Source organism: Schistocerca serialis, unplaced genomic scaffold (genome assembly GCF_023864345.2).
Source record: "Schistocerca serialis cubense isolate TAMUIC-IGC-003099 unplaced genomic scaffold, iqSchSeri2.2 HiC_scaffold_1370, whole genome shotgun sequence".
In the NCBI taxonomy this organism is placed as follows: domain Eukaryota; kingdom Metazoa; phylum Arthropoda; class Insecta; order Orthoptera; family Acrididae; genus Schistocerca; species Schistocerca serialis.
In genome coordinates this window covers 7248722-7273426 of record NW_026047592.1, presented here as the reverse complement: position 1 = coordinate 7273426, position 24705 = coordinate 7248722, and the positions used below count along the sequence as shown (strand labels likewise).

Here is a 24705-nt window from a genome sequence, read left to right as displayed (position 1 = left end):
CCAGTGGTATCAAAAGGCATCACATGACTGTAAGCTGATGGTACTCAACTGTGTGATGCCCTGTCTATTGTGCAACACAAGCAAAGTGAGTTGCATTGAGCTCGTGTTCATCTGATCAGTAAAGTGAACAACAAACTGCAAGGTGTTCTCCAGTCAATCAGCATATTAGTACTTACATTACTGTTCACACAACAATTTGACACTCGGCACGGTGGCTGATGGGAGCGACAGCTGCTGGAGATACCTTCACATCAGCCACCTTCACATCAGCCACCACACTAAGTGTCAACCTAGTTTCTGATGATGTTGTTTACATTACTAGAATGAATTGTCTATGCCTCGTTACTTCCTTGATTATTTCTCCTATTATTATTCCACATCCTTACTTCACAATACTTCGTATTACTTTTTCGTTAAAATGTGTGTGGATACCTTTCTCTTCATTATTGTCTGGTTGGCAGTTGTCACCTTGTGCGTAGTCTCCTCATTCTTTGTTCAGTATATCAATACCTTTGATAAATGTCAATAAACAGTTTGCCGTCATCTGCTAAAATATTATATATCTTTCTTGACATAGTAAGGTATCCTCTGCACCAACACTTTAATTACAGGCTGTCCTCTATAGGATTGTCCACGTATTTTGAGCTTTTTAGCTACCACTCAATATACAGGGTGTCCCAGCTTTTTAGCTACCACTCAATATACAGGGTGTCCCAAAATAATGTATACGCTCTTTGAAACAGAGAATATCGTTAATTAAAGGAGACAGAAATACAATTTTTATGGGTAATAATTAAGAAGGCGGTGAAAAACATAACAATGATTTCTTCTGTTTCAGGATTGTCAGCGAACATGGCGTTATCGTTTGAACAAAGGAAATGGATGCTAAAGTGTTACTGGAAAACAGAGAATGTGAGTGTTGTATGCTGACATGTTGTTGTTGTTGTTGTTTTCAGTCCTGAGACTAGTTGATGCAGCTCTCCATGCTACTCTATCATGTGCAAGCTTCTTCATCTCCCAGTACCTACTGCAACCTACATCCTTCTGAATCTGCTTAACGTATTCATTTCTTGGTCTCCCTCTACGATTTTTACCCTCCACACTGCCCTCCAATGCTAAATTTGTGATCCCTTCATGCCTCAAAACATGTCCTACCAACCGATCCCTTCTTCTAGTCAAGTTGTGCCACAAACTTCTCTTCTCCCCAATCCTATTCAATACCTCCTCATTAGTTACGTGATCTACCCACCTTATCTTTAGCATTCTTCTGTAGCACCACATCTCGAAAGCTTCTATTCTCTTCTTGTCCAAACTAGTTATTGTCCATGTTTCACTTCCATACATGGCTATAGTCCATACAAATACTTTCAGAAACGACTTCCTGACACTTAAATCTATACTCGACGTTAACAAATTTCTCTTCTTCAGAAACGATTTCCTTGCCATTGCCAGTCTACATTTTATATCCTCTCTACTTCGGCCATCATCAGTTATTTTACTCCCCAAATAGCAAAACTCCTTTACTACTTTAAGTGTCTTATTTCCTAATCTAATTCCCTCAGCATCACCCGATTTAATTTGACTACATTCCATTATCCTCGTTTTGCTTTTGTTGATGTTCATCTTATATCCTCCTTTCAAGACACTGTCCATTCTGTTCAACTGCTCTTCCAAGTCCTTTGCTGTCTCTGACAGAATTACAATGTCATCGGCGAACCTCAAAGTTTTTACTTCTTCTCCATGAATTTTAATACCTTCCCCGAATTTTTCTTTTGTTTCCTTTACTGCTTGCTCAATATACAGATTGAATAACATTGGGGAGAGGCTACAACCCTGTCTCACTCCTTTCCCAACCACTGCTTCCCTTTCATGCCCCTCGACTCTTATAACTGCCATCTGGTTTCTGTACAAATTGTAAATAGCCCTTCGCTCCCTGTATTTTACCCCTGCCACCTTCAGAATTTGAAAGAGAGTATTCCAGTTAACATTGTCAAAAGCCTTCTTTAAGTCTACAAATGCTAGAAATGTAGGTTTGCCTTTTCTTAATCTTTCTTCTAAGATAAGTCGTAAGGTTAGTATTGCCTCGCGTGTTCCAACGTTTCTACGGAATCCAAACTGATCTTCCCCGAGGTCTGCTTCTACCAGTTTTTCCATTCGTCTGTAAAGAATTCGCGTTAGTATTTTGCAGCTGTGGCTTATTAAACTGATAGTTCGGTAATTTTCACATCTGTCAACACCTGCTTTCTTTGGGATTGGAATTATTATATTCTTCTTGAAGTCTGAGGGTATTTCGCCTGTCTCATACATCTTGCTCACCAGATGGTAGAGTTTTGTCAGGACTGGCTCTCCCAAGGTTGTCAGTAGTTCTAATGGAATGTTGTCTACACCGGGGTCCTTGTTTCGACTCAGGTCTTTCAGTGCTCTGTCAAACTCTTCACGCAATATCATATCTCCCATTTCATCTTCATGTACATCCTCTTCCATTTCCATAGTATTGTCCTCAAGTACATCGCCCTTGTATAAACCCTCTATATACTCCTTCCACCTTTCTGCCTTCCCTTCTTTGCTTAGAACTGGATTGCCATCTGAGCTCTTGATATTCATACAAGTGGTTCTCTTCTCTCCAAAGGTCTCTTGAATTTTCTTGTAGGCAGTATCTATCTTACCCCTAGTGAGACAAGCCTCTACATCCTTACATTTGTCCTCTAGCCATCCCTGCTTCGCCATTTTGCACTTCCTGTCGATCTCATTTTTGAGACGTTTGTATTCCTTTTTGCCTGCTTCATTTACTGCATTTTTAGATTTTCTCCTTTCATCAATTAAATTCAATATTTCTTCTGTTACCCAAGGATTTCTATTAGCCCTCGTCTTTTTACCTACTTGATCGTCTGCTGCCTTCACTACTTCATCCCTCAGAGCTACCCATTCTTCTTCTACTGTATTTCTTTCCCCCATTCCTGTCAATTGTTCCCTTATGCTCTGAAACTCTCTACAACCTCTGGTTCTTTCAGTTTATCCAGGTCCCATCTCCTTAAATTCCCACCTGTTTGCAGTTTCTTCAGTTTCAATCTGCAGTTCATAACTAATAGATTGTGGTCAGAATCCACATCTGCCCCTGGAAATGTCTTACAATTTAAAACCTGGTTCCTAAATCTCTGTCTTACCATTATATAATCTATCTGATACCTTTTAGTATCTCCGCGATTTTTCCAGGTATACAACCTTCTTTTATGATTCTTGAACCAAGTGTTGGCTATGATTAAGTCATGCTCTGTGCAAAATTCTACAAGGCGGCTTCCTCTTTCATTTCTTCCCCCCAATCCATATTCACCTACTATGTTTCCTTCTCTCCCTTTTCCTACTGACGAATTCCAGTCACCCATGACTATTAAATTTTCGTTTCCCTTCACTACCTGAATAATTTCTTTTATCTCGTCATACGTTTCATCTATTTCTTCATCATCTGCAGAGCTAGTTGGCGTATAAACTTCTACTACTGTAGTAGGCATGGGCTTTGTGTCTATCTTGGCGACAATAATGCGTTCACTATGCTGTTTGTAGTAGCTAATTTGCATTCCTATTTTTTTATTCATTATTAAACCTACTCCTGCATTACCCCTATTTGATTTTGCATTTATAACCCTGTCCAAAAGTCTTGTTCCTCCTGCCACCGAACTTCACTAATTCCCACTATATCTAACTTTAATCTAATCATTTCCCTTTTTAAATTTTCTAACCTGCCTGCCCGATTAAGGGATTTGACATTCCACGCTCCGATCCGTAGAACGCCAGTTTTCTTTCTCCTGATAACGACGTCCTCTTGAGTAGTCCCCGCCTGGAGATCTGAATGGGGGACTATTTTACCTCTGGAATATTTTACCCAAGAGGACGCCATCATCATTTAATCATACAGTAAACCTGCATGTTCTCGGGAAAAATTGGAGACATTGGAGAGCTGAATTTGGAATACCACCACCAACAAGAGTAACAATTCTAATAATCAGAGATAAGTTTGAAATCGAAGAAACAGTGCACAATGAGAAGAAGAGACATAGCGGACGAAAGAGAAGTTCAACAGACAACGAGGGTTTTGATGCAGTAATCCAGGCATACACACGATCCCCGAAGAAGTATGTGAGGCAATGCTCTCATGGGACTGGGATCTGCAGAAGCAGGGGTCATACAATTTTGCCATCTCAGAACTTTAAGCCTTACATTCCAAGACTTCTCCATGCTCTTAACGAGGATGATCCTGATAGGCGAAGCGAATTTTGTGAGTGGCACATTAACAGATGTGAAGAAGAGCAATGTTTCCAAGATCGAATTATTTGGTCAGATGAAGCGACGTTTGAACTTGATGGAGCAATTAACAACCATAATTGCGTGTACTGGGCCAGGGAGAATCCATATGTAACTGAGCAAAGGCATGTTAATCTACTAGGAGTAACAGTCTGGTGTGGTCTGTCTTCTAGAGGGTTAATCAGGCCGTACTTCTTCAACAACACTGTCACAGGTGACTCGTACTTGGAAATGTTGTAAATGATAACTCCTGGTCTTAGCGTTGTGTCTGGAATGGAAGATTATTACTTTCAACAGGATGGGGTGCCATCTCACTTTCACCTGGATGTGAAGGCATTTCTCAATCATACATTCCGTACCAGATGGATAGGACGAAGATGGAGTGTGGAGTATCCCGCTCAATCTCCAGATTTAACTCCTCTAGACTTCTTTCTTTGGGGTACTCTCAAGAATACAGTTTACACTGTGAGACCACACACACTGGATGACCTTAGAGAGCAAATTAAACAAGTCTGTGCTGCTATTCCATTGGAAACAATAACATTGGCATGTCGCTCAGTTGTAAGTCTTTGTCGACAGTGTATTGCGATGAACAGACACCACTTTGAACATTTACCATCTTAAGTCGGGCCATGAGGCACCTAGTACCACTAAAATTGTATTTCTAACCCCTTTCATTAAAGAGATGTTCAGTTTCAAAGAATGTATACATTATTTTGGGACATTCTGTATTTCTTATAACTACCAGGATGCCAACTATTACTATAATATTTTGGGCCAAATAACTCTAGCATTAACTTTTCCTGTGTGCTGGACAACCAGTACTTCTTAAACATTTCCTGAAAATCATTCCAAGAAGGGAATTCTGCGAATGACCAGTTCCTCATTTAGCATCATCCTCTTCCAAATAACTCGGGGAAAAATCAGTTTTTTGGATTCATCACAACACTTAAGCAGGGACTTATAAAATATCTTTAGAAACATGTAGAATGTATATCTGCCTCTGGGTTTAACTTAATACCTCCAGTTTCAATATTTGCATAAGTAGTATCCAATTTATTATTAAAGTCAGATTTTAATTCTGCAAAAACCTTGAATAGCTCTTCCATCTCATATTGGCATATGGTAAAACCATAACGAGTTTGCACCTAATATTCTACTGCTGCTAACTTGAGGCTAAACAAGTGCTGTATCGTTATAAGAGGCACAGGGGAAAGCTAGTGTGCAGGGGTTTACTCCAATTCACTACTACCAATGTCACATCATCATAACATCTGTGCTTAGCATACAAAGGATTACACCATAATATAATTGTGATATTAAATCTAAATTAAATGCTCCAAACTTCATCAGTGTAGGCTTAAGTATATTATTTTTAACATTTTAAGGTCTCAGAATGATCAAATGAATATGAAGGGCTTATTTCAATAGTCGTACAAGTCCATTTTTGTTCATTCTGAGATACAGAGTCCTAAAATTAAATGAGCGCTGAAAAATCTGCAGTTGAGATACCAGAAATATTCAATTATACTATTGAAATAAGCCCTTCATATGTCAGGCAAAATATACGACCTTAAGAAAAAATAGTGGCACTAAATAATAGAACTAGAGAGCTTAAAACTGGTCATAATATACAAATGCACATCATGTACATCACAATCAAAAGTTATTTGGGTTTTTATGAAAAATTAAAGGTTCTAAATACTAGACTTAGAAACATCCTCAGTAAGATGTAAACATCTTCTATATGTAGCACCAATAAGTTACCTCTTTTGGTTTTCAAATTATTTACTAAAAACCAAATTTGAAATGAAGTCCTTACTCATAATTGATTATCATTTGTATTTGTAATAGAAAGTTGTACCTACAGTACGCGATTGCAATAGTGCAGTAATACAGCTATAGCAAGTTTCGAGACAGTTCATAAATAACTATGAGAACAAGGAATCTTAAAAAGGCTGTTCAGAGGTCTTGTTCTACTGTCGATTCCGCTTTAAAAAATTGTAGCCAGCTAAAACATTTTAATAACTAAACCAAACTTAATTCTATTTATATACAAATTGAGAAGATTACAAATTGTTAAACAATTATTATTAATTAATACGTGTCCGAGAAATGGGCCTTTTAGATTCTGACCCTGTCCCTAGGACGACTGATAGCAGATGTTCCCTTTGGTGGTCCACTGTGGCCATATATAAATATGGCCAGAGAGGCAGTTAGGAGAGACACTTTGAACCAGGATATCAATATGTTCATGTCAGTCAAATGCCTGCTTGCCTGGTGTCTTGGACGACGTCAGAGCTTGGCAGAGTTGAATGCGATTTTCCATAAAAGCTGGAAGTGAACCTGTGAAGATATTCCACTGTCCTGGTTCCCTTAAATTTCACAGAAGTAACTGTGTGTCGCCCACAATGCTGACAAAACCACGTGGCAAGTGAGGAAATTATTTTTCCGCTATATTGGCAAGGAAGTAACTTTTGGTGATTAGAAATCAGGATGATATACCATTTTACTTGGAAGTTCCCACAGTGGTCATCTCTGCACTGTTAATAGTGCTGTTTCTGAAACGATTATTATTATTTATTTCCTTCACTTTCTCAGACGTTAAGTCCGGTTAAAAATGGAGTGACGCGGACCTTGATCAAGCGTCACTTCCTTTTAACTGTACGGTATGTGTTATATTGCATTTAGGAACTTTCGGGTAATTGAACATGTATCAATAATTACGGATTTCTGTATTTGTATATATATGTTTGGATGTAGCTGTATTGCATTGATGTACTGGTGGATATTGTGTGGTATGTCTCCTGTAGTTGATAGTATAATTGGTATGATGTCAACTTTATCCTGATGCCACATGTCTTTGACTTCCTCAGCCAGTTGGATGTATTTTTCAATTTTTTCTCCTGTTTTCTTTTGTATATTTGTTGTATTGGGTATGGATATTTCGATTAGTTGTGTTAATTTCTTCTTTTTATTGGTGAGTATGATGTCAGGTTTGTTATGTGACGTTGTTTTATCTGTTATAATGGTTCTGTTCCAGTAGAATTTGTATTCATCATTCTCCAGTACATTTTGTGGTGTATACTTGTATGTAGGAACGTGTTGTTTTAAAAGTTTATGTTGTAATGCAAGCTGTTGATGTATTATTTTTGCGACATTGTCATGTCTTCTGGGGTATTCTTTATTTGCTAGTATTGTACATCCGCTTGTGATGTGATCTACTGTTTCTATTTGTTGTTTACAAAGTCTGCATTTATCCGTTGTGGTATTGGGATCTTTAATAATATGCTTGCTGTAATACCTGGTGTTTATTGTTTGATCCTGTATTGCAATCATGAATCCTTCTGTCTCACTGTATATATTGCCTTTTCTTAGCTATGTGTTGGATGCGTCTTGATCGATGTGTGGCTGTGTTAGATGATACGGGTGCTTGCCATGATGTGTTTTCTTTTTCCAATTTACTTTCTTCGTATCTGTTGATGTTATGTGATCTAAAGGGTTGTAGAAGTGGTTATGAAATTGCAGTGGTGTAGCCGATGTATTTATATGAGTGATTGCCTTGTGTATTTTGCTAGTTTCTGCTCGTTCTAGGAAGAAATTTCTTAAATTGTCTACCTGTCCATAATGTAGGTTTTTTATGTCGATAAATCCCCTTCCTCCTTCCTTTCTGCTTAATGTGAATCTTTCTGTTGCTGAATGTATGTGATGTATTCTATATTTGTGGCATTGTGATCGTGTAAGTGTATTGAGTGCTTCTAGGCCTGTGTTACTCCATTTCACTACTCCAAATGAGTAGGTCAATATTGGTATGGCATAAGTATTTATAGCTTTTGTCTTGTTTCTTGCTGTCAATTCTGTTTTCAGTATTTTTGTTAGTCTTTGTCTATATTTTTCTTTTAGTTCTTCTTTAATATTTGTATTATCTATTCCTATTTTTTGTCTGTATCCTAGATATTTATAGGCATCCGTTTTTTCCATCGCTTCTATGCAGTCGCTGTGGTTATCCAATATGTAATCTTCTTGTTTAGTGTGTTTTCCCTTGACTATGCTATTTTTCTTACATTTGTCTGTTCCAAAAGTCATACTTATATCATTGCTGAATCCTTCTGTTATCTTTAGTAATTGGTTGAGTTGTTGATTTGTTGCTGCCAGTAGTTTTAGATCATCCATGTATAGCAAATGTGTGATTTTGTGTGGGTATGTTCCAGTAATATTGTATCCATAATTTGTATTATTTAGCATGTTGGATAGTGGGTTTAGAGCAAGGCAGAACCAGAAAGGACTTAATGAGTCTCCTTGGTATATTCCACGCTTAATCTGTATTGGCTGTGATGTGATATTATTTGAATTTGTTTGGATATTAAGTGTGGTTTTCCAATATTTCATTACCATGTTTAGGAACTGTATCAATTTAGGATCTACTTTGTATATTTCCAATATTTGTAGTAACCATGAATGGGGTACACTATCAAAAGCTTTTTGGTAATCAATGTATGCGTAGTGTAGCGACCTTTGTTTAGTTTTAGCTTGATATGTCACCTCTGCATCTATTATCAGTTGCTCTTTACATCCTCGTGCTCCTTTGCAACAGCCTTTTTGTTCATTAATAATTTTGTTCTGTGTTGTATGTGTCATTAATTTCTGTTTAATGACTGAAGTTAATATTTTGTATATTGTTGGTAGGCATGTTATGGGGCGATATTTAGCTGGGTTCGCTGTGTCTGCTTGATCTTTAGGTTTCAGATATGTTATTCCGTGTGTAAGTGTATCAGGGAATGTGTATGGGTCTGCAATGTAACTGTTAAATAATTTAGTTAGATGTGAATGTGTTGAGGTGAACTTCTTTAGCCAGAAATTTGCTATTTTATCTTTTCCAGGGGCTTTCCAATTGTGAGTAGAATTAATTGCTTGGGTGACTTCATGTTGCAAAATTATCACTTCAGGCATTTGTGGTATCATCTTGTATGTGTCTGTTTCTGCTTGTATCCACCGTGCATGCCTGTTATGTTGTACCAGGTTTGACCATATGTTGCTCCAGAAGTGTTCCATGTCTGTTATGTTTGGTGGATTGTTTATTTTAATGTGTGTGTTATCTATTGTCTGGTAACATTTCTTTTGGTTTGTGTTGAATGTTTGGTTTTGTTTCCTTCTATTTTCACTTTTTTTGTATCTTCTGAGTCGTTTGGCTAATGCTTGTAATTTCTGCTTCTTTTCGTCTAATTGCTCTGTCGCTTCTTGTTGTGAGATTTTACCTAACCTTTTTCGTTTTTTTTTCCGAGATTTCATTTCTTATAAATTGTGTTAGCTGTCCGATGTCTTTTCTCAGTTTTTCTATTTTGATCTGTAGCCTGTGTTGCCATGCTGGTTTTGTGGGTTTCTTCTGTGTGTTGGTTGGTTCTGATCTCTGCCTAGTGTGTATATTTAGTGTAGTGAGTGCTCCTATATAAACCAGTAGTTGTAACTCTTCCATAGTTATGTTTTCATTTATTTTGTTGTGTATGATTGTGTTGATAGTTTTTATTGTTGTTTCGACTTGTGGGTTATTTGGTGATCTATGCAAGAATGGTCTAATGTCTGTATTTGTGTCTTTGTATTCTATATATGTTAGCTGAAATTTTTCTTCTATATCTAACATCTGTGTCACTTCGTGTTCTATTTGTGCTTGTTCTGGTGGCTGTCTTAAGATTTCGTTTTCCTCTGATTTTTTAATTGGTGCGTGTTGTTCTTTGTTTGTTTGCTCTGGGATGTTTGAGTCCATTACTGTATTTTCTTCTTCTTCTGATTGCACATTATTTTGTTCCAGTATTTGTTGTACTTGTTGTTTGATGTTTTCTAATTCTGACTGGGGTATCCTGTTATTTTTTATTATTACACGGATCTGATCAGCTAGTCGTTGTTCTGTTAAAAATTTTAATTCTGGGTATCCGGTAATAAATGTTGTGTATACTTGTGATCTGTATCCAGTTGTGTTGGTTCCTAGGTTTGTTGCTTGGTAATAACAGAACATGAGGTGTCGATTAACTTCATCTGACCATCTCATCCTCTGTCTTTGTTTTCCTTCTAGGGTGGTTGCAGGAAGCATATCCTGCAAAACACCTCTATTTGGATTTAAATCATTTTCTAGTTGGCTAGCAGTGTCGTTACCATTATTATTATTATTATCAGGGATATTATTATATTTTGTACATGTGAACTTTTACAGAATATAGCAATCAGTTAAAACTCAAAAGTTTTACTAATAGCCGTAGTTCCTGATCCTGCTGAGTAAACAGCAAAGAGGCATATTTTCTTTCAGTGAGCATAAAGAGGAATCTGGACTTGCAGACTGGAAATTATGCTCAGTATGTTCTCCACTACTTTCTGCCAGACTGCAAAAGTAGTTTCCAGGCTCTTGTAAATATCAAAGGAAGGTGTAAAGCATGCACACAAAATTTAAGTGCTTATTCATAACTACATAACAAAAGAAATGACCATTTGAATATTTACCTGCGACCCCATGAACTGTCAAGCTGGTGTATATATATTTCGTTCAACGTCTCTGTTTTTGGATGTAGACACTTTTAAATTATTTCACAGTAGGTACTACTGTCACAAAAAAGTAGTATGAATTAAGTACAGCTCACCACAGTTGCTGTGCAGCATGGTGTGTAGCGGACACTGATGGCGAGCTGGATCACTGTGCCAGGTGGACTCCATTGCTTCTCAATTCTATGACATAGTTGTGGAACCAATGAAACAGTTTTAATCCTTAGAAATTGTGATTGACGATCTTCCCACTCATTCTTCAACAGCAGAGTTGATGGCTTTAATAATTACTCATCAACCAAGCAGGTATTCCAAAGTTTCTTTATTGAATTGCTGGTAATGGCTCGTGTGCTACTGTAATCTCAACTATTGGTCACATAGTTAAGAACAACAACAACAATATTTTTCGATGAAACCCCCTTCATAATCGTTATTTTTTCCTGGGTTTCTGTTTATTTTTCTTATTCAGATTTACAGCACAGAAGTAGTCTGTGCTCTTCAATGAGTTGTCAGGATGAAGTGTTTTCCCTTTTGTGAGACAGTATGTTTAGATTATGGCCATTATTTCAATTTCTGATCTACTTCTTTATTGAGTGTTCTGACAATCATGTAATTCTTCTTTAATGTGGACTAATTCCCCACTGCACCTCCTCAGGTGATGGAAGCTGTAAACTTTGTTAATTAATTATTAATTAAGATCAACCTCTACACAATTCTCATATTCTTCTAGTTTAAGATAGACCTTCTCTTTCAGCCACTTTAGTGAGACCTGTGGTACCTATGAAGGTAATATACTAAAACGTCTTGTAACTAGACACTTGTAACTACACTGCGTTTTCTCTAGTTGTTTATGTATCTGTTTTTAATATTTGATAAGTATTATGTTTGTGCACAAGCTGCCTTAGGCTATACTGGTGGTGGTTTTCTTTTAAAGCAAGGGACAACTGTGTATGAAGAGACATGTAACTATTAATACAATTTACTGTTTGGAATAAGGCCCACAAGATGTTTCAGTTATGGAAACAGCTAATGCTCTACTTCTGCTACATTTTTTTTTCTCCAGGAGAATCACCCCACCCAACAAAACCAAATCTTATATAAAAGTGAAAGAATGCACAATATGAACAAAGGTACAGTTTTTCAGAAAGACATTTATGTAGTTTACGCAACAGATAAAATCTGCATCCATATACATGCCAAGTAGTTTTCCAGATATTCATTGGCATTAAACCAAGTATTTGATAACTTGAAGGACTCACCGTTTTGTAGTTTCAGTTTGTTCACATCTTTTCCAGAATTTGCAGTCATTGTGTCATCTGCATCATGTACAGATATACATGACAAATTACTCTGAAGATCATTAACAAACATTGCAAATGACAGTGACTGAAGAATTGATCCTTAGGCAAAGGTTCCAAGTCGTGGATGCCATAATGCCTTGGTATCTCCAGTTTACTAAATCAAATACATTACTCAGATCAGCTAGAGTGCATTCAGTAGATGTTTTTGATTCAAAAGAAGCTTGCACGAAAGAAATAACATTTTCACATCTTTGAATATGAACCATTGGGGCCTGAAACCACACTGAGACCTAGTGAATTATAAACAGTGTGTATAAAAACAATCATCTGATTTCGCACATCAACATTTCTGAAACTAAAAATAAAATATACAATGAACTTTGTTTTTTGATGAATGGGATACTCAAAAAGTTTTTTCGACTTAAAAGGTCATATTTTTTTATTAAAGTTGGGTATGGAAGTGAACATCTTGTAGCAATCACTTGGGAACATCCAGTATGCTAATGAGGAAGTTATCTGCTTGAGACAGCATTCATTTTAAAATCATTTTTGAATGAGTAACATCAATTTTGAAATCTTTTTTGAGCTATATTTGTGGCTCTGTAGCAAGATCTAGTACACGTATGCAAGCTGTCATGCCACCTCACATTAAATTAGAAGTAACACTGAAACATCTGGCAAACTGATGTCACTGCAATATTTGTATATGTTTGTTTCACTGGTGCAGCACTTATTTTGTAATCAGAATTTATAAAGCTGTGGAGAAAAGTAATCACTCAGTAACAGCGCCAATATGAACACTGTCATATTTGCATAGGATTTTAATGATGGACAAGAGTAGTTTTAATTCTCTAAAGTTAAAAATAAACTTCTATTTCACCATAATACTTACACTCAATGACTAAAGCAAGACCTTATTATCACTATACTGAAATAAAAAATACCTTTACAGTATTGAGTGTTCTGCTGTAATATGAACTTCGACAAGTCCATTCTGCCAGTAACGATACTGTTTAATCATTTCGTCGCTTTGAAAGATGATATGTTACTCTGATACAAATAAATGATTATAAAGAGTTGTTGAATGTTAAAAAGATGTCCCTGTCACATAGTTTAAGAATATTTTGTCACTTTAGAAGGTATTCATTTACTTAGTTGAAGAGCAAGCACATTATTTTGGTATGACGCTAACTTTTCACGTAAATAAACAAACGATTCTAGATCTGTGCTGTTGAATGAATCAGAGTAGAATGAGAGCAGATCCACTAATCATAGTTGCTGAAACTTGTAGATGATGGTGGAGGAGGTAGAACGCCACTTAACTTTCAAAAGTTAGGTGTAAGTTGGTATAACAACATGCAAATTGCATGTTTCCACACGTATGTTGAATTATGGGAGTGGTAGCAGGGGATCTACTTGTAAGAAATTCATGCCAGTAGAAACCCAGCTTTAGAGCCAGGTATGGACTTCTGATTACCAAGGGCAGGGGAACTGGCCTTTGTAGCATTGTGACAACAAAATGAAAGATTAAATTTGTGTTAAGTAACATTAACATCATAGATAGCTTTTTCACACTTTCTGCTTCTACCTAATTTTATGTTAATGATAATCCAAGGAGATGGGATAGAGACCATGATGTGGAATATGAACTAGAAATAATTAAAAATACAGAAACATTATAATTAAAGTTCAACTTTCAAACCACTATAGAAATAACACCACTGGTCAGAATAACTTCAAATTGATATGGAATATTATCGGAGAAGGGGGAAAACGTATGGCAGAAGAAAAACAAATAGTTACAAAATGTAGCAAAAGAGGGCGCTGTAAGCATCATGATTTAATAGTGATCGACTAAAAATGAAGGATGAATCATACAACGATACCTAAGGTGTATGTTTGACTTTAAACAAACTGTACTACTCAGTGTGCATGGGTGTACAGTTTTGATACTGTTAGTTAAGTAAGCCCATCCACCATGGCAAGGTCATATCACATAAGATGGGAAAAATCGATTTTTAATGTCCTGAGGTCAAAACCGCATAAAAAGCATCACTCACATTGGTTTTTAATTGTTCTGAGGCATAAAACCACATAAAAAGTATCAGTCACATCGTTTTTTTAACTGTCCTGAAGCCAAAAACCGCATAAAAAGGATCAATCACATTGGTTTTTAATTGTCCAGAAGCAAAAAAGCACGTAAAAAGCATCAATAAAAATCAAATCGTATTATTAATTTCCATGTGACTGGCGCAAAACATGTGCAGTATGCTGTCCACCGTTTTCCACAACACTATGCCTATTCACACACAGTTCAGAAAACATCATTCCTGTGAAACACAACTAGCTCTTTATTCACCTGAGCAGCAATGTAGCAGGGCATGTATACACACCCACAGCAGCGAAAGGCAAGATGATGATAATCTGCATAACTTGTCATGAAAAAGACACTTCCACTTTCACATGGATGCTGGTTGTCATCTAACTTGGGAACACCCAGCTTATGGTGTGCATGTAGATATACTGCTGCCATGATGTAATATCATCTGCACACTCAGACAGAGAAAATACAGTAGCCTTGGTCTGTCTCTTTATGTTTTAATTGTTGTTGACAATGATGATGATTTGATGAAGATGATGGTATCTTCAGACTGGCTTGATGTAGCTCTCCACATGGACCACCTTGTGCAAGCCTCTTCATCTTTGCATTACCACTGCAACCTATATCCACTTTAATCTGCTTACTGTATACAAGCCTTGTTCTCCCTTTACAGTTAGTGCATTACATTTTACTGGGTGCATTCTGTTTTCAGACAACAGACAAGGGAATAGTGATAAACGGAGATCACATCTTTTCTTTCTTTATTTATTTTTCTTTCTTTCTTTCTTTCTTTATTTTTCTTTCTTTCTTTCTTTATATTTTTCTTTTTTTTTATGGTTGATGCAGCTGCTGTGGATCTCTTTTTAAAATTGTATTTTGCCTGATTGATTTCTCAGTCTTTCAAAGCTGATGCTTTAATGTTTTTCAGTGTGCTTAGCTCATCTCTGTTTTGTCTGATGTTCATTGCCACACATACAAATGTATACAGGTTGGAATTCTAAATTAGGGTGTTTTTGCTAAAAATGAGAATGTGTTTGCAGGACATGCTGTAGGGATAAAAGAGTGAGACCTTGTGACTCCGAGAGATTTGTAAAGAAATAAGAACTGTTTCTTCTCATTGACATCGGGGACTTATAACATGGGGGATGTTTATAGGGAACCATTATTGCACTCATTATTTTTGCTCACTTAAGGCTCCAATTGTTTCAAAAAATAATCCTAACTTCACAATCAGCAGCAACAAAAGTTATGAAGTATAAGAAAAAACAAATAGGCCATTGGACCTAGTAGGTAGAATATGGACACCATGATGAAGGCAATCAAGAATTTACAAGACAGAGAGAGAGAGTTTCACGCAATGCTAAGCTTTTTCTTTTTATCGTGATCTTTACATCCTGGCGTATTTGTTTATTTTAATTATTTTAACATCTAGCTTATCAAAATATTTTATCATTATCAGTGAAGACAATGTTGTGTGCTGTGTAAACTCGTGGTTTCCTTCAACATTATGTCCATATCTTACTTACAAGGCCAGATACCTTGTTTGTTTTATGTTACACTTTGTAACTTTTGCAGCTGCTCCTAATTGTCAAATTGGAATTTTCTTGAAACAGTTGGGAGCCTTATACATGAGCAAAAATAATAGCTGTAACAATATAAATCCCCAATGTTACAGAGAAGAAACAGTTCGTATTTGTTTACATAGCTCTGTGTGTCACATGATCCTGCCCTTTTATCACTATTAGCAAGTTCTGTAAATATGGTTTTATTTTCAGCAAATGTATCCTCATTTAAAGCTCCATTCTGTTTAGGCACATCTGCTTCTCTATTATTGTACAAAATTGTGACATATTTCAGAATGAAGATAACAACAACAACAAGAACAACAGCTAAAATATCTAATTGAGAAGTCATAATTTATTCTTCAAACAGTTGGAACCTTATATAAGCAAAAATAATAGATGTTATAATAGTTCCTTATAAATGTGCACCTCGTTATAAATCTCAGATGTTACAGAGAAGAAACAAGTCTTATTTGTTTACGTCTCTCTCTAGGTCATGTGGTCTCACTGTTTTATTACCATAACATCTCCAGTACATGCTTTCATTTTAACCAAAAACATCTTTATTTATAACTCCAATCATTTTAGGCATATTTGCTTCTCATCTATTATCCAACAAGTATAACATGTTCAACAAGTAAGATGTAGTGTAAGTTCACATACTCCATATCATGTAACACAGATATGATAACAGTTTGAAATTCTGTTTACAGTACAGAGTTGGAAGGGCACGATGTAATGAAATCAATTGCCTATCAATGTATGTGTCAAGGTCTCACTGCAATATTGTGAAGAAAGACAAAGGATTATACATAATAGATGGTGGGGTAAGTTATGTAAAGTAGAGACTCGAAGTTAAAATAAACTGATTACTTTCTTGTAAACATTTGAGTATGAGTGTTTTATTTAATACAAATTTTATTATTTAAACTGCTGCATGTAACTTTAAATGTCATATTGGCTCGAGGAATAGGCTCAAACCCTTTTTAATATGTACTTGCTAGATCTAAACAACAGTATAATATAAGAGAAACCAGTGGAGTGAGGTGTGGCATATAGAAACATGCAGTAGAAAACAGTATTCATATTAGCTTTCGAGCTCTTACACTTTCTCTAGAAAAAGTACACATATTTAGGCACACAGACACCCAACTACATTCCTGCAGTGAGACTGGCTGTTGATTATCGCTTATTGAGAGCAGTTGCCTGTGCAGATGGTGGTGGGGAGGGAGGAGAGAAGAATGCACTAGAACTGAGGGGTTAGTAGGATAGTGTGAAGGAGGTCTTTCGACAGATGACTCAGTGTCTGCACAACAAGACAAAAGAAATTCAGAGGGTAGAGTTTGTAAGAGATAGAGAAAGGAAGTGGGGTTGAAAGGGATGGGAGGAAGGGAGAGGAAGGTAGAGATGAAGAGGGAGACAGGAAGGAAGGAGGAAGGGTGGAAAAGGGTAGAAAGGAGGCGGGGGGAAAGAGAGAATGCATGCCACCTCTGGGGGTGGGGGGAGAGTGCTGGGAGAAGACAGTACATGATCTGGAGTGAAAAGGAGTGGTGAGGACAGAAGAGAGAAGGGAAAAGGTAATGAGGAACTGATTAACGGAGGTTTAGATCACAGGAATTGCGTGAGTGCAGGATGTGTTGGAGAGGGAAGTCCCACCTATGTAGTTCGGAGAAACTATTCTGGTAGGGGAATCCATTTGCTCAGTTACTGAAGCAGCTGTTGAAGTCATTTGTGCTGTGGTACACAGCATGTTTGGGAACTGGATGATCAAGTTTGCAGACTGCCACAGTTTGACGATGGCCACTCATGCAAGTAGACAATTGGTTACTTGTCATGCCCACATAGCATGCTGCAGAGTAATTGCAGCATAGCTGATGTATAACTTTTCGGATTTTACACATGACCTTGCCTTTTATTGGGTAGGAAATTCTCTGTCTGGACGGGCCCTGGGGGGCCCAAATGGTATCGAGTGATTGCCACAGCAGGTTATAGGTGTCACGGGATGTGGTTGTGGAGGGGCATGTGGTCAGCCCACTGCTGTTCTGGCCATTGTTAGTTTTCGTGACCGTAACTACTACTTCTCAATGAAGTAGCTCCTTACGTGGTTGTCTCAACGGCTGAGTGCATCCCGCTTACCAACATCCCAAGTGCTAGCCAAGCCTGACAGCACTTAACTTCAGTCATCTGATGGGAACCAGTATTATCAGTGTGGCAAGGCCATTGGCCATTGGAAAGGAAATGCTGTCATATATTAACAACTTATTGAATCATTCACTGTTAAGCTTGAGACTGTTGGGAGTCAGCAAGAGTGCTCCGAGGCAAGAAACCAGAGACACACTGTAGGTACAAGCGTAAATCGTAGCTTTTAGGTTACTCTAGGGAAATAGTAATGGAAGAAACTTACGAACTGCAAATGCTTGGACAGCTGTCCCAGGGTATAAGCCATGATAAAGAGAACTAATTAGTATCTCCACAACCATCTACATGTTGTTGTAAGTAGGCGATAATCATAAACAGTTTCTTAGCACATGCAGCAAGAATGACCATTATACCTAAGAACAGCCGCATCAGTAGTTTCTCAGAAGTTAGATTGAGAGGGAAAATGAAGAAAACTGCTGAAGTAGAGGCCTCTGCTCATGAGATAGAAGCCTGCGTCTGCAGGGTGAAGCATGGCGATGTAAAACACTGTTGTTCCTTACCGTACTAAGAAGGGCAGTGATGTTTAGCTTTCAGCTGGATGCTGTTGCTACCAAATGTACAGCTTGTTAGTCTGAATGCTAGAAGCAGTCATCCAGCAGAGAAGAAGAAGGGGAAGGATGCAAAATGGAGTTGGTTGGAGGCACCATGAAGGAGAAAAGCCCCATGTTAGACTGGCAAATGACTGTGACATTCCAGTAGTGTTAGTGGGGTGGCTGCAGAAACATTGTGCTGTCAGAATACTTTCTAAAGCCTCAGGTTTTCGTATTCCAAGTATTTCTCAGTCAGAGTGTTGGGATTACGTGTTGCTCAACACCAACCTTGGGTAATGTCCAATTTAAGTCTGTTTTCTCACTTTTAATGTTGCTCTCAAATGTTTGTACTTAATGAAGCACTGGGTGATTCTTCTTCTGTTCTCTCTCATCTATGTTTATAAATGGTCTTCAGTGTAGTAGTAAAGTTGGAATCAAGTAATTGATTGTTATGAAACTCTAGAATTCCTTGAGTCTCCTATAATATTGTGAAAGGATAGTTGCTACTCACCATATAGTGGAGATGCCGAGTCAGATAGGCACAACAAAAAGACTGTCGCAAAGTTGTTTTGTTGTCCACATCTTTGACCCAGCATCATTGCTATATGGTGAGTAGCAATTATCCTTTTCATAATATTGTCATCATTCCATCCTGACTTTTCGATTGTTTGAGTCTCCTACAAGTATCCTCCAAGAGTCCCAAAATCCACGCCACTTCTAGGTGCTCCCTGTGACAGTGTTTGGTGCTGACCCAAGCAGCTACCTGCTATCACTGGATGTTTGTCTTTCGGCATTTGCTCCTGACTGCTCGAAAACTATGTCTCACCTGAAACTCCCCTAAAGTTCTCATACACTTCATCTAGCCTATATCAGAACATTACAATGCATATGACTTGACTGCAGTACGAGGTGGTGGATGGTGGGTTGGTGTATGGAAGTGTCTTGCTCCTGTGTTGACCAGAAGGAAATGACCCATGGGGTGCAGGATTGGGAGCTGTATGGCAAGAATATTCTGTTGGTCTGGTGCTTGGCAAACCACTACTTTGGTTGATGTGGGTATGATTTAAGGTACAATGTCCCTCATCTCAGTGTGTAATGAGAGGTAGTTGAAAACCTGGTGAAGGGTGTGGTTGAGCTTTTTGTTGATCTTTTCAAGGCCAAGGTGATACTAGCAGATCAGCGGAGTGCTGGTCGGTGGCTGGTTAACAGGTTTACTGGTGTTTCAGGAGATGACACAGCAGATCTGTCTGTGGACTAGCTCGATAAAACCTTATTGACAGACAGTATCCTGTTCACATCGTGCAGTGTTCTACTGCCCACGCAGTTTACAGAATATCCGTATCCGTCCCTATTCCAAACCTACTGCGAATGCACCCCATGGGTCATTCCCTTGTGGTTAACTCCAGTGCAAAATATGTCCCACACACCTAACCATCTCCTATCACAGTCCACTCACTGGCATTTCCTAGCCAATAAAAGGCAGGGCCACATTTAAAAGCAACCATGTTTTGTGTCAGCTATGCTGCAGTTACTACCCAGTGTTCTATGTGGGCATGACAAGTAATCAACCATCTACTCGCATGAATAGTTACCTCCAAACTATGGCAAACTGCAAATATGACCAACCAGTTGGCGAACATTTTGTGCACCACAACACAGGTGACTCCCACAACTATTTCACTAAGGGAGCCATTTGGATACTCCCTGGCAGCACTAGTTTCTTATAACTACACAGGTGGGAATTGTCTCTCCACCATATCCTGCACTTGTACAGTCCCGTTGGCCTAAAACTCCATTTAACTGTCTACCACTGCCTCACCTGACCTTTTCCCTTCTCTCATCTGTCTACAGCATTCGTTTCCTGTCCAGATTATGTCCTGCTGCTCCCTCCTCCTGCCTCGTGTCGTGTCAAGTGGGCTCTCTCTCTCTCCCCCTCTCTTTTTCCCTCTCCCCTCCCTCCCTCCCCTTCTTCTCTCCCCTCCCCTCTCCCCCTCTTCTCTCCCCTCCCCCTCTCTTCCCCTCCCCTTCTCTCACTCCCACCTCTCCCTCCCCCTCTCCTCCCAGTCTACCTCCCCCCATCTGCCACTCTTCCTCCCCTCCCCTCCTCTTACCCGCACCCTCTCCACTTCCCTCCTCACTCCCCTTCCCCTCCCCACTCCCCCTTCCCCTCCCACCCCCTCCCTCTCTTGCCCCTATCCCTCTTCTCTCACTCCCTCCCCCTCCTATATCCTCCCCTCTCTCACCCCTCCCCATCTTCCCCCTTCACCCCTCTCTCTCACCCCTGTCCCCCCTTTCCTTTCCCCTCTATCTTCTGCACTACTTTTGCCTTGGTGTGCAGCCACTGAGTCATCTGTCGAAAGATCTTCCCCACATTAATCCCACTATCCCTCCTTGCCTTGTGTGTCCTTCTCTACATCCTCAGCACCTGCAGCTGTGCAGGCAACTGCTCTCAATCATCATTAGTCAACCTTTCTATAGTTGTGGGAGAGTGTGCTTGGGAGTTTGTGTGGTTGTGTGTGTGAATATGTGCATTTTTGCTGGAGGAAGGTAACGAGCTCAAAAACTAGTGTGAATAATGTTTTCTGTTGCGTGTTTACATGTGTGATACATCAGTCCTCTACAGTCCTTATTTTATGTTTCAGTTCATCCAGAAATTTCCATTGTTGTTATATGGCAATATGGCAGGCAGTGGGTTATAAATTCCTCTTATTGTTTCAATGTGAAAACAAATTTACTTTTTCAACTGTAACTGCCATGCATGCCTTAAGCTATATTAGATCCTGCCAAATATATAACTGAAGCTGATTCCTTGTACTGATCTCCTCCTATAGCAGACCATAGCAGAGTGAGTGGATTATTGACATTTTTTATAAAACTGTGCTTGAGTTCACTCTCATCTCGAGTATTGAATAATTTCTGTGATTCAGAAGTCCTTAACGTTAATGGCAGATTTCAAAAGAAATGTCCGGAATGTCTATTCCAGTGCCAAACTGTAAATGAAATTCATGAATTTATTAAGTAGCGAACAGACCCAAATCTGAATACAAGAATGTTTTTATTCTGTCTGTATGTTTCTGCAAAATAGAGTACCTTCACTTAAATTTTTAAAAACAATAAAAACTCATAAAAGATGTGTATTCACTATATTTCTGTCTTAAATTACACAATTTTTCGATTTTTTTATGCTTCTTAAATAGCTGTTAAGTATTTTTGCAAAAACTATAGCCCATGTAGGAAGGTGTTATCACACAGAGAAGTGGAGCAGTAGAGAAGTGTGGAGGGGACAAGATTTACGTAAGAAAGGCAGTAGAGAGTGGGCAGTCAAAGTCTGCATTGCAAGGCCTTGTTGCTGTGGGCAACAATCAGTTTCATTTGTTGGTTATGTGTTCCATTGATCATTCTCACAGTAACCATTATGATGTGGAATGTGTCAAGTGCATAATAAATGCATACATGAATCAATTTTTTTATGCTTAAAATTTGTATCATGTACCCCATATCATTAAATGGCACAAAACTCATATATTATACCTATAAATTTATTTATTCCTATTCAAGAATTCATGTATGGTCTGTCAAACATTTTATTTCATCTGGTAATTTATCAAAAAGTTTTACAGCAGCATATTTTACCCCTTCCTGTGCCAAATATAGGTAAAGAAGAGGAGAGTGTAAGTCTTTCTTCCTTCTAGTATCATAATCATGAATGTCACTGTTGTTTTTAAAATGGTCCATGTCATTGAGAACAAATTTCATTAGTGAGTAAATGTACTATGAGGCTGTTGTAAGAATTCCTAACCTTTTAAACAGATTCCTAGATGTGCGACTATGAGTCCCACAAATTATTCTAACCTCTTTCTTCTGAACAGTGAATACATTTGCCTAAGTGTTGAGTTACCCCAAAATATAATTCCGTATGACATCAGAGAGTGAAATTGTGCTAAGTATGTTAGCCTACTAATTTCTATATCCTCAGAATTGGCAATTATTCTGATTGCAAAGTTCCTGAACCTAGTCGCTTTAGGAGATCCAAAATATGAATTTTTCCAATTAAGAATCTCATCTATACGTCCACCTACAAACTTAGTATGCTACTGTCTACTGACTTCTGTTGATGTGTTATTTTTATTGAAGGAACTGTATTCCTTGTGGCAGAAAATTGGATGTACTGTGTTTTTTTTAAGTTCAGAGCAAGCCCATTCGCAGAAAAGCGATGAACAACTTTTGCAAATTCATTATGTGTATCATTTTCTATTGGAGTTTCTTTTACTGTATAAATAATGATGCTTGCAGAATCAGCAAATAGTGTCGGGTTAGCTTCTTGTTTCACAGAAGTTAGGAAGGTCATTCATTTATATCAAGAACAGAAGGAGACCCGGGATCAAACCCTGTGGAACACCTAACGTAATTTCACTCCAGTTACATGAAGTGGCAAACTTCCTTAAATCATCTAAACCATAGAAAGAAACTTTTTTGTTTCCTCTTTTGTAGATATGGCTTAAACCATTCATATGCTGTTCCATTTATACCGTAGAATTGCTAGTTCTGTAATATAATGTCATGGTTCACACAATCAGATGCTTAGGATAAGTCACAGAAAATTCCTATTGGCGATATTTTACTATTTAAAGACTCTATTACATGGACAGTGAAATTGTATATAGCTGTCTCAGTAGAACAGCGTTTTTGAAATCCGAACTGTGATTTACTAAGTATCCCATTACTGTTGAGATGGCTAACCACTCTTGAGTACATTACATTCTTGGTGATTTTTGAAAATGCTGTAAGCAAGGATACTGACCGGTAATTATTGACATATGTGGTGTCCCATTTTTCCTAGAGAGGCTATGACAATGACATATTTTAAACTGTCTGGGAAAATACCTTGAGTTAGTGATGCATTACATATGTGACTCAGAACATCAGTTGTAAATTCTCCACATTGTTTTAATATCTTGTTAGAGATGTCATCTACTCCAACTGAACATTTATTTTTCAAAGATTTAATGATTTTCCTTATTTCATAAGAGGTTGTTAGGTGAAAATTAATTTAAGATTTCTCCAAACTGACTCTTCCACGTGCTGCTTGTTTTTTTCTCTTGAACTGTTCTCACCAAGTTTTTTACCTACACTTAAGAAATGGTTGTTAAATACATTAGCTGCTTGTGTAGTTGTTAAATACATTAACTGCTTGTGTACTGTTGGTTAAAATAGTCTCATTCCCCTTAATAGTAATACTAAATACCCCCGCGGTTACTTTTCCTATCTCCCTTCTAACAACATTCCATATTGATTTGATTTTATTGCCCGACTTGTTAATTTCATCTCTAACATATGTATATCTTTATTTTCTGACAACTTCTTTCAGTATGTTACAATAACTTTATAGTGTAAAATTACTCCTGGGTCTTTACTAATTCTTGCTATCTCATACAGTTTTCTTTTACTTTCTGAAGACATTTTAATACTTTTAGCAATCCAAGGTTTCTTTGAAAAATGGTGTTACATTTAGTAATTTTTTTGGGCAACAATGTTCAGAAGGGGATATAAACCTATCAAGATATATGTTGCATTTATCATTAGCATTTGGCTCATTGTATAGGTACATCTCCCCAATTAACATTTCTTAAACTTTCTTTGAAGTGCTCTATAGGTACTGGGCTGAGCAACCTTACATTGTTACTTAATGGTTTCTGAACTGTACACCCTGCTAGGTTTTGTAAGTTAATCAATTGTGCATCATGGTCTGATAATCCATTTGTCACAGGGAAAGCATGTGTTAGTTCTGCATCCTCTTGCTTTACAAATACATTATCTATTAGAGTGGTACTGTCTTGAGCTATATGTGTAGGGAAATTGATCATTGATTCTAAGTTACATGTCATTAATAACACTTCTAGTTCACTTTTCCTATCAGAATTGCTTAGAAAGTTTATATTGAAATCACCACAGATTAATAACTTCTTCTATCTGTATGACGGACAGCATAATAGGAAGTCAAACGTTTTTTATGAATAGCTCCCATTCTCCTAATGGGGACCTGTGCACTGTTGCTAATATCAACATTCACTAGCTAGCTGTAGTTCATATGCACAAACTTCAGAGTGCTGATCAACACAAAATTTGCTTACTTCTACAGTTTTGTATTTGTACCCTTGTTTTGTGTAAATGGCAATTCCTCCTTT

General features: G+C 37.8%; 1 protein-coding gene across 1 annotated transcript in view; it reads left to right on the top strand.

Annotated features, from left to right (window-relative positions):
- Positions 1-24705, top strand: part of LOC126441769 (uncharacterized) — a 220455-nt gene that overhangs the window by 22347 nt on the left and 173403 nt on the right. The window contains exons 3-4 of the mRNA XM_050090689.1: positions 839-912; positions 16505-16618. Coding sequence (XP_049946646.1) covers positions 839-912; positions 16505-16618 — 188 coding nt within the window. The remainder of the gene's footprint in view (positions 1-838; positions 913-16504; positions 16619-24705) is intronic.